Raw genomic sequence first — 11,862 nt, 5'->3', positions numbered from 1 at the left:
CATATCAGCTAGGTCACCTTCTAACCACGTTACTTATAATAATATTTTTGTTCTTCAATGTACTACTAAGGTTGTGTGGCCATTTTAAGACTGTTTGTAAAAACTATACTAGCAGATAAAAAATGTTGTACATGTTGGTTCACCATTCTAAACTTTAGATGGCAGAATTTGAATCTATAAACATGAGTAGTAAACGAGACAATTGTTACCATGACAACCAATGTAGCGTTCATGGAGCTCTTTAAAAATGAGTATTTCTGAACTATGATTACTAGTCAAAAATACAGTCATTAATGAAGATTTATTCCCAAATCTAAGCATAAGTTTAAACTTAATTATTTTACAATCATTATAAAACAAGTTATTATAACATTATATTAATCACTCTTGTTGGCACAATGGTGGGCGAGAGTGTGGTCTTGTGTTGTGGGGGCAACCAGAGTACCCAGAGAAAACCCACTTGTCTGGCTTGGTGACACAAACCCAACTCACACTTAATTTAAGCACTAAAAAGCATGGCCCCGGTTTCTCACATAATCTTTCCCTTATAACATGATTAAGTTTATAGCTTACTATTTTTTATACCATATATAATTTGTGTTATATTTACATTCTTAAGGGTGTTTAGATTCTGAAAGAAAATAATCTAAATGATAATCAGAATAAACTAATTATTATTCAGGAAAAAAAGATTAAGTAGGAAATTTGGCTAAAAGGTATAAACTTCCTATGATTTAGTTTAGATGATATTACGGTAATACTACATTGATTGACATTGTAAAAATGTTGTTGAGGATGAAAATCATTTTGTTATTAAATGTCCAGTGTATGGAGATATAAGTGAAGTGTATATACCATCTAAGTATTATGTTTACCCTAGTCTTCATAAGTTCTTTTTAATAATAGCTTAAAAAAATGAAAAGTTTCGCAAAAAAATAGCTATATATTTGTATTATGCAGACAAAATTAGATACAATTTATCAATAGCTGATTAATATTTATGATGCCATAATAACAACTAACATTTTGTGAATTCTATGCTTGATCTATATGTATCTATGTACCAGTATGCATGTATGTATATGGGCCAGAGGCCTTCATAAAATTAATATTTGAACTTTGAACTTGATTGACATTGTATTATTTGTATTTCAGGTTATATCCAGTTGACAAGGCGAGAGTCAACGAGTATGGGCAGTCGTTTGACGATGCTGTCATAGAAAAACAGAAGAAGGAGTAGAACTCAGGAATATGAGTAGATAATTAAGGGCTGTCGCATAATACTTGTATGCATTCTAGGCATTAACATACAGTTGAACCTCATTGGCTCGAACTCCCAGGGACCCGCGGAAATACCTTGAGCCTCGAAAAATTCAAGCCAAGCGGGAATGCTTACCTTCAGGTTAAAGAAATCGGTCCTTTAAATCCAGTTCGACCCAACGAGGAATTCGAGCCAAGAGAGTTTGAACCAAGGGGTTTCGACTGTAAAGGATTATTAGCTTAAATGGCATGCTATTTTATCAACTGTAATTGTAAGTTGTTCTAGACGTTTACACAATTGGATGTTGGTTTAAATTTTAATGGCATGACATTTTATTGAATGTAATTGTAAGCTGTTCTAGATGTTTAAACAAATAGATGTTGGTTTAAATTTTAATGGCATGACATTTTATCGAATGTAATTGTAAGCTGTTCTATATCTACACAATGGTATTAGCTTAAATTTAAATGGCGTGTCATTTCATCTGCTATTCTGGATATTTACACAAATGGATATATTGGTTTAAATTTTAATGATTTTTTTTTTTATGTTGTGTAATTTCATCTGCTGTTAATGTTTGCTGTTCTAGATGTTTACATACATGGATAGTAGATGTTTACATACATGTATAGTAGATGTTTACATACATGGATAGTAGATGTTTACATACATGGATAGTAGATGTTTACATACATGGATAGTAGATGTTTACATACATGGATAGTAGATGTTTACATACATGGATAGTAGATTTGTTATAAATGATGTGTCATTTAATCGAATGGCAATGTTTGTTGTTTTTGACATTTTCATAAACGGAAACTAGTTCAAAATAAATGGATATTAGTTTTAATTTCAATGTCATGTCTTTTTTATCTACTTTCAATGTTATCTGTTCTAGACATTAAGATGAGTGTATATTAGTTTGGAAATAAGTTTAAATGAAATGGATATAAGGTTAAATTTTAATGGCCAGTCATTTCATCTGCTGACAATGTTTGCTGTTAAAGGCAATTACAGATTTAGACATTAGTTGAAATCTAAATTGTGTGTCATTTTTTTCTAATGTCTATCTCTAATGTTCTTGACATTTACGCAAATGGATATTAGTTTAAATTATATGGATATTAGTTTAAATTATATGGATATTAGCTTAAATTATATGGATATTAGCTTAAATTATATAGATATTAGCTTAAAATATATGGATATAAGGTTAAAATGGTATGTCATGAATGGTATGTCATTATCTACTGGTAATACTTTCTGTTCTAGACATTAACGCAAAATGGATATTGGTTTAAATGTGAATGGTATGTCATTATTTGCTGTCATTGATTGCTGTTTCAGACATTTGAATTTATTTTTATGTGAATTTTTTATGCACTGTAACTCCATTTTCTTTTGGTATCATTTGCTATGGTTTTGTGTCCAGGAAAAGAAAAACTACTGAAATATTATTATATCATATTCTTTGGAGTAAATTTATTGCAAAATATGTGTTTTAATATACATCTGATTTCAGTAGAATTAAAAGAGTAATATACAATTTTTGATAACAAATATGTATTATGTATGTATAATAATCATACCCTAGAAAATTGATGTTTGAAGGGGGTTTATTGGAGTCACCCTGTGGGCGGTCGTTTCGTTGTAATGTTCTTTGTCCAAAGGATCACATGAGACATAGTGGATGGAATTTAAACTTCAAAAAATGGTAAAGCACAATTACAGGAATTCCGGTGCACATGAAGATCCATATCAGGATTTCATCTAATGACAGAGTTATTGCCCTTTGATACTCAATGGATTTTAATTAAACAACAAACTTTGGTCAGGCATGATGAGTGAAAATGCAGTGTACAATAAGCTCAGAGATATGGCCTCTTCTCAAAGAAATAGTTTGCCATTCCTGTGTTCAGGCAGCATTTGGGGGTATTTGTCACATCTGTGACAGTTCTAGTTTATTTTAACTTATACAAAATTATATTGGATCACTGGGCATCAAAATTAAGCATTATTGTTAATGGAGCTATCAGGGAATTGGCTTATTTGTTGGTCAGAATCATTAATGGAATTGTTTGTTCTCTGTGCTTATCATATCCCTGTTTTAATTAGATGAACTACAGTTACATGTATGTGTTTGATACCAAATTTGATTATTTGTGAAGTGTTTAAGTATATGAAATGGGCATTTTTTGCCATATTGATATGTATTTAAAACCTAATTCTTCAGCAATTTACTAAAGACAAAGTTTATTTGAATTTGAAATTTGAATTGAATTTAAAGCACTTACTTAATATTTAACTCCATGTATTGATCATAGAATATTCTGCCATTGTATGTTGTCATGTTGTCCATCTTTGACAATCACTGCTTACATTAGTGGCAGACCCTAGCTTACCATGCCATAAGACCCTCCTAACTGGCTTTGCCCCAGACCCCCTAGCTGGCTATGCCCCAAGACACCCTTGCTGGCCATACCCCTAGAGCGCCTAGCTGGCCATGCCCCAACCCCCCTAACTGACCATACCCCAGATCCCTCAAGCTGGCCATGCCCCAAGACACCCTAGTTGGCCATGCCCCTGACATCACTAACTGACCATGCACTCAGAGGCCTCCTAGCTGGCCATGCGCCCAGACCAACCTAGCTCACCATGCCCCAAGACCCCCTAGCTGGCCATGCCCCAAGACCCTCTAACTGGCCATGCCGCAAGACCCCCTAGCTGGCCATTCCCCTAGAGCCCATAGCTGGTCATGCCCCAACCCCCCTAACTGACCATACCCCAGATCCCTCAAGCTGGCTATGCCCCAAGACACCCTAGTTGGCCATGCCCCTGACATCACTAGCTCACCATGCCCCAAGACCCCCTAGCTGGCCATGCGCACAGACCCTCTAACTGGCCATGCCGCAAGACCCCCTAGCTGGCCATGCCCCAAGACCCTCTAATTGGCCATGCCGCAAGACCCTCTAGCTGGCCATGCCCCAAGACCCTCTAATTGGCCATGCCCCAAGACCCTCTAATTGGCCATGCCCCAAGACCCTCTAATTGGCCATGCCGCAAGACCCTCTAGCTGGCCATGCCCCAAGACCCTCTAATTGGCCATGCCCCAAGACCCTCTAATTGGCCATGCCGCAAGACCCTCTAGCTGGCCATGCCCCAAGACCCTCTAGCTGGCCATGCCGCAAGACCCCCTAATTGGCCATGCCGCAAGACCCTCTAGCTGGCCATGCCCCAAGACCCTCTAATTGGCCATGCCCCAAGACCCTCTAGCTGGCCATGCCGCAAGACCCCCTAATTGGCCATGCCGCAAGACCCTCTAGCTGGCCATGCCCCAAGACCCTCTAATTGGCCATGCCCCAAGACCCTCTAATTGGCCATGCCGCAAGACCCTCTAGCTGGCCATGCCCCAAGACCCTCTAACTGGCCATGCCCCAAGACCCCCTAGCTGGCCATGCCGCAAGACCCTCTAGCTGGCCATGCCCCAAGACCCTCTAACTGGCCATGCCCCAAGACCCCCTAGCTGGCCATGCCCCAAGACCCTCTAACTGGCCATGCCGCAAGACCCCCTAGCTGGCCATGCCTCAAGACCCCCTAGCTGGCCATGCCCCAAGACCCCCTAGCTGGCCATGCCCCAAGACCCCCTAGCTGGCCATGCCGCAAGACCCCCTAGCTGGCCATGCCTCAAGACCCTCTAACTGGCCATGCCCCAAGACCCCCTAGCTGGCCATGCCCCAAGACCCTCTAACTGGCCATGCCGCAAGACCCCCTAGCTGGCCATGCCCCAAGACCCCCTAGCTGGCCATGCCCCAAGAGCCCATAGCTGGCCATGCCGCAAGACCCTCTAGCTGGCCATGCCCCAAGACCCTCTAGCTGGCCATGCCCCAAGACCCCCTAGCTGGCCATGCCCCAAGACCCTCTAGCTGGCCATTCCCCTAGAGCCCATAGCTGGCCATGCCCCAACCCCCCTAACTGGCCAGTTACTTTAAGTCTTAGGCCAGTTATTTTTTTTTCAAAGCCAGCACTTAACACTTAACACACATTTATTTGCTTCAAAGGGGTAATTAATGAATCCTACCAGCCCTACTTTTTAAAAGTATGCTCCTACTTTTATGCCTACCTTTTTGTTATTTGTCACTTGAAAGCCTGCAGGTTCATGTTGATTGCCCTTCCCCCTCTATGCTTTACAATTTGTTAACTTTGCATTGTTGATTGTTTATTTTACTTCCTTTCACCCTAGGGACTTATTCATAAAGCATCTTAGTGAATATGATCATTGAAATAAAAACAATGCTTTTATGCTACTTTGATTCGAAGTAGAATTTAAATAAAATTGACCAAAAATTTACTCGAAAAGTTTTAAAATAAGCAAAAAAAAGGTTTGTATTATAAAAGCATATAAAAAATATGATGAAAGGTAGAGGTATTAAAAATATAAAATGTTAAAATTGTGAAAAAAAATCACTTTGAATTTGTTCACTAACAATCTGTATGAATACTGCCTCTGTGGCTTTTTTTGCAATGATAACAATGTGCTTTAATTATTGTTGAAATGAATTTGGATTTATAGATTGTTTTATAAAACTTTTTTAAGTTTGAAGTGATACATGTATATTTTCTATGAAATACATGTGTAACCAGAAATACATGGTTGGTCTCAAAATTGCATGTTTAACTTAAAGTATGGTTAACCTTAAATGCATAGAAATCCAAAAAAAATGTGGTTCACTAAAAATGCATGTTGAACCAAAATTTCATGGTTAATATATGGCTAACCAAAATTATATGGTTAACCAAAAATGTGGTTAACCATAAGGACATGGTTAATAAAATTGCATGGCAAACCAAAACCAATCGTACATATTTAACCAAAGATGCATGTTTTAACCAAAGATGCATGGTTAACCAGAAGTAAAAGTACATGTTTAACCAAAAATTCATGGATAACCAAAAATAAATGTTCAAAAATGTTTTCCTTTTCTCTATTGTAATTAATATTATACAGTAGCAAAAATTATTGTTTTTATGTCTTTGTGTGTCATATTTTGCTATTTATTTGCAGTAAATTATTAATTTTCGTATGGTAGTTTATGACATAGAAACTATCACTTCATTTTATTGTTGATTTATGTATTTTTGTATGACATAGTAGATTTAATTAATCTGCTCTCTATAAAGTGGTTTGTTTTAAGAGGTACATGTGAAAAGAGTAATATATATTTTTGAGCTTGTCTGTTGTTTTTTCGTTGCTGTGTAGAAACTAACATAACTCAAAAACTGTACAAATATTCCAATGAAACTTGGTAAACATGTTGTAAGTGTCAATCCTTTAATTTATAGCAAGGCACATAACTCTGGCTTGAATTTTTTTTGGAGTTCTTCCCTTGTTCTTCTTGAGGAAAGATACTCAGCAGCACTGGGGATTGGTTTGCAACACACTTGTTGAATTGATGCCTTTGATTTGCTTTTTTATGCACAACTTGTGAATTAGTTATGATATGCATAACCCGATAGTTGCTTTGCCAGAGTTCATCTGTGGCTATTTTTAAGTTAACAAAGGGAGGTAACCCAACAACTGGTTAGCCAGAGTTCATCTGTGGCTATTATTAAGTTAACAAAGGGAGGTAACCCAACAATTGCTCAGCCAGAGTTCATGAGTTGCTGTTTTTTCAGTTAATAAAGGGTTGAATTGGTTAGCATGAGTAATGTCACTTAAATGTCCATGATCATATGGGAACATGATTACCAAACTTCATGTTACTATCAAATATTGCGTACAAGTCTTAGCTATCATGGATTTTTCGCAGAAGAATAGTGCTGACAACAATACAGATTATGTAAAGCTAAACTTGTTTTTTGTTTGTTTTTTTCATTTTGAAACATATGAACTTCAAAATGTCATGTTACGTTCCAGATATTTGTTTTTGATTATTATTGTAAATGAGAATTTATGATTAATCAAATACTGGATCTCAATTCCTAATACATTATGATGTATTCCTTTTTTTAAATATTTAGTTGTATTTTGTGGTTATTTGTTTTTTAAGTTGTCTAGACACTGTCTTGATTTTAATATATTGAAAAGCAGCTTTTCTGTGAGATCCTTCGACCCATTGAAATCCAAAACTGTTATGATTTTCTTGTATTTTACTATTTGGTGTTTTGTTTCTTATTGAATCGACTACAACTCAATGTATAGTAGTGTTTTAAAGTAGTACTAGAAAGCGAACAGTTATATATTTTGCACACCTGAGCACCTAGAATTTAATGGTGAGCTGTATAGTTATTTAACCAAGGCCATCTGGGTCCTCCTATTTCTATTGCTTTTTTATTATTTATTAAACTTCTGTGAAAAGGGTGACCCACTTAATTGAGGCATTTGTAGACCGTATTTTTTGCATAGTTTCTTATTGCTTAAAATTTCCCAGAATTGAAAAAAAAGGTTCTAATAATTAATACTCTTTCTACTACAAGTACATATCTACTTACTACTAAGCTTGCGCTGTTTCCAGCAGCTGTTTAGGCTTCCGTCTTATAAAAGAGGTAGTTCTTTTGTTTGTTATTGTTTCTAACCCTATTGTGTCATCCTTCTTGGGCACTCATGAATGCTGATAGAGTCGAAACTCGTTGGCTCGATATCCCTGGGACCAGCCAAAATAATTTGTGCCACACGAATAACGAGCCAAGCGGAAATTAAAACATAGAGTGAAAGAAGATTGGTATTTTATATCAAGTTCGAGCGAACGAGGAGAACGAGCTAAGCGATATCGAGCCAACGGGTTTCGACTGTAAGATTACTTTGTTAGTGTTATGTTTATTTTCAACAATGAGGCACTAAGGTTATTGTCTTTTGAATTTGAATAGCCTTTTCATAGGAAATAGCTTTTTTGTTTTCAGATAAAACTAAATGAATAGCAGTGTTCACCAATTTTGTATTGGCATAATTACTATATGATTGTTGTTTTTTACGTATGCTTTATGTTAAGACTGTTCCAGGAATAAAGGTCTTGGGTGGGGGAGGCATTCTTAAAAAGGGGTTCCACCAACACGATTATATATTATAGTGATAACTGTAAAAGGCCTGATGACCCTAAACACAACATTTATATTCATCTAAACACCCACTACCAACACAATGACGTGAAATTATATCGGACCACATATACATAATGTAATATCGAAATAATTGTGAAAAATGTTATCATTTTGTTTGTATATGTATATGCATACAAGCGTACTTGAACCAGCCCAATTGCGTTCATATCACCGATAATGACATCAATCCCGCAATTCATTACTTATATATTTACACCAACAGTTCATTATTTCATTTAAGTATTGTTTAAAAAACTTCATTTAATTTAAGAACCTTGCAGTAATTCTTTCTCACCCATTCTGTAAATAGTAGACCCGACCGTAACCGGAAACAGTTAATCAAATGACGTCACAATAACGCGGGGAAAAATAATTCACTTCAATCTCATTTAAACGTAATATTAAACACTAATAACACCAACACATTAAACATATCATAAATGTACACTTTCTAGCATGTTGGTATAAGATTTTCGGTGCCTGCTCACATAATACAAACAATAACAAGATAAACAATTTTCAATATGATTCGCGATCCGAACATATCCGAAGATGTTGCGTTCATCGGATGATAATTACAACTGCAGTTCATTTAAGGAATGGAAGTTGAGGTGTATACATTCTCCGTTCAAAACCACAGGCATCTGGATCATTGTTTGTCCAAAGATGTTAAATGTACATGTCAATGACATCATCTGGGCGCTTGTCGGTAAAATGGCAGGCTGCCTACGAAATTTAAAGAGGATTTAATTTGAAGACTGATACGGTTGTTTCTTAAACTGTGGTGTTAGTCTTATGGTGATATTAAGGAATGGAATTAATTTATCTGTACACTGAAACATAAAATAACTTCAAATGGACTGTCATTAGTACTGTTTATACGGGAAAAATTGAAGATTTGAATTTGCTGTACTCTTTCCGACTAAAGAAAAACACGAGAATTGGACATTGAATTATGCTTGTTTGTCTAAAGACATTATAGATATACCAACATATCGCACACCATTTTAAAGGTAATTGACTCTTCTTTCCATGTCACTTATTTAAAAATGGATTTTTTTATGTTGGTTGAGAAATTTGCATAAAACTGGACTCTACCGTGAAATCGGGTTTCTTTTTTGTATATGAAAGACACCAAATATCTTCAGATGTGTTGTTTATCTCATTTTATGTACGAACAATGATCCAGATGCCTGTGTTCAAAACGGCAGGGCACTTCATCAAGGTCACCTAATTTTTCAATCGGTGTTGATAAAATACAATGTCGTGAATATTGCTTTCGAACCTGTCCGTTTGCGTTTCAAAATAAATTTGAAAACGATAGAAGCTAAGTTTATATCCCAACGGTCGGCCTATTTGACATAAACACCTACAAACACATTTAAACAGTCTTGTAGTTGAACATATATTGGTACGGCAAATATTGGTATTTTGGTATTTTAACGGATTGAAGATGACAGTACAAAGTATGCGATATACATGTACGTGACATTAAATCATCAAACAAGAAGTCTGAAAATCTGGACTTATGTCTCATGTCGGTTGTTGGCAGTATTTCTAATTTAAATTGTGTTCGAAATGTGGTTTACGCGTAGCATCATCGCTCTGGTGTACGAGAATTCATTCCCAGCCTAGGCCTTATTTCCTGGAACAGCCCTCGTGTTAAATTATGTCACAAATCAAAATGTAAGACAGTTTCATGATAAATGTATGACAAACTATCTTATGTTATACTTTGTATGCATGTTTGTGTATGATTGGTAAATTATTGTTTATTATATAGTTAATGGTTCTAAAATTACCTTTAGTATTATGCGACATCATACGCCATTTCTCTTTAGGGTGTCTGTTTTGTTATTAGATGTTGTTGTTGTTTTTAACCGAGGTGTTGTCTACCCTTGGTGTCGTTGTCGGTATCATCATCGTCGTTGTACAGGCATTAAACATTATACACAACTCTTAAATCACATATCGCAAGGTACAATACAAAGTGTTTAGAAAGACCCGTAATTCTGGGTTAAACGAGTAATGTCCCTTCTTCGACACTATAATATTAACGAGCAATCGCTCTTGTCCACGCCCCCCAGGTCCGGAGGTATACCGGGGATAGCCGGGAAAACGGGCTGTGCTTTTACCTTTCAGTTGGCCCCGCAGTGCCGGGTGAACGGTTGTTTTGTCTTCGCGTCAAAAATTTGTGGGGAATGGGCCCTACCTAGGGCCCCTGGGGTGCGAATGCATTTGGTGTGAATTTTACCAGCAGTTCGTCCCCCAGGGTGGGTTTTTTACCCAGGGTTGGCTGGACCAAAAGTCAAAGTTCCCGCTATTCCCCGGACCTGGGGGCGTGGCTACAATTGACTGGTGCATAACGAGCAATCGCTCTTGTTAAAGTCTTTAATTTTCAGAATTGTACAGTTGCAAAATTGTTTCCTGTTCGGACATTAGCATCAAAAACAGTAGGAAATTCCTTCAAATGGATATAAATGTCTCATTCGGAACACCTCGACCAGTTTCATCGAAAACATCCTCGGATTTATATGGGCGGTTTACAATCATTACATCTCACTACACTGCAAGTTGATCGCGAAATAATTTAAATTCAGCAGTTAAATTCGATGACTTTGCTCTTTGGGATCTTAATTAGTTATGCAATGAAACACTTTACCCTCAATGAATTTATACTAATATATATGCAAAAAGCTACAGAAAAACAATAAGCTAAGATAAACAATTTACACGTTAAAACACTACATTTAATTAATACTGTTATTAATAACTTCTTCTACTGATGTAACGGCGTACATCCGAGGTTGTTTTTGATGGAAAATGGTCTAGGTGTCACTCTGAAATCAAGTTCAAAAGAGGTCTAAGTCCTGTTACTCTGTTTTTACATGAATTCTCACCCAGACGTATTTTCAGGATTGACATTTATCAGCTGTAAGAACCCCTGTAACATTCTGGTGATAAGGGCGGATCCTGGGTTTGCCGTTAAAGGGTGGCGTAACTTAGTGGCGTAACCTTTTGACGTGCAACCCTTCCTCATAGACGAGATTTACTAGTATATGTTTTAAAGTGTTGGTACGCCCCATGATAATTTCTAGTCCAATGGTGCATTTGGGGGCGTATTTTATTGATTTTTTTCCTACATCGAAGTAAAAAGTTAACTTGGACGATTTTAAGGAGAGGTTGGGGGGGGGGGGGGCGCCCTCTGGATCCGCTAGTAGTAAATAGCCATAAATCTTCTAGTCTTGAAGTTGCTCACCACTATTTTGTGTTTGAATTTGCCATGTTTTGCTTCATGATTTATGAAAGAGGAATATATTCAAATAAACATCAGTTTAACTCATGTTTTTTCTCATTGAAATAGAACATGCTGTTTGTCGTATATAATATATTTATATATACGAATTGCTTTATTGTTTTCTGTGTTAAGACTATGGTGATACCAGTTGTATTTGTCTTAAAATAAAGTACATGTATTTCTTCAATTTCGTTGTTATTCTTTT

At 36.6% G+C, this 11,862-nt stretch overlaps 1 protein-coding gene across 2 annotated transcripts in view; it reads left to right on the top strand.

The window, feature by feature from the left end:
- The window catches only part of LOC128242975 (lipid scramblase CLPTM1L-like), a 33,016-nt gene extending 22,936 nt beyond the window's left edge, over positions 1 to 10,080 (top strand). Inside the window, exons 15-16 of one of the 2 annotated variants that reach the window (XR_008262742.1) lie at positions 1,156 to 2,218; positions 2,477 to 10,080. Coding sequence is in view for 1 of the 2 variants with exons in the window: in XM_052960434.1 (XP_052816394.1) it covers positions 1,156 to 1,240 (85 nt within the window). In the remaining variant the exon portion in view is untranslated. Of the gene's footprint in view, positions 1 to 1,155 lie in introns of both variants that reach the window. The other variant, XM_052960434.1, reaches the window with a different exon arrangement.
- The last annotated feature ends 1,782 nt before the right edge of the window (positions 10,081 to 11,862 follow it).

This window comes from Mya arenaria, chromosome 8, assembly GCF_026914265.1.
Source record: "Mya arenaria isolate MELC-2E11 chromosome 8, ASM2691426v1".
Lineage (NCBI taxonomy): Eukaryota > Metazoa > Mollusca > Bivalvia > Myida > Myidae > Mya > Mya arenaria.
The sequence above is the reverse complement of the archived record's forward strand: the minus strand, read 5'-3'. Positions and strand labels throughout refer to the sequence as shown.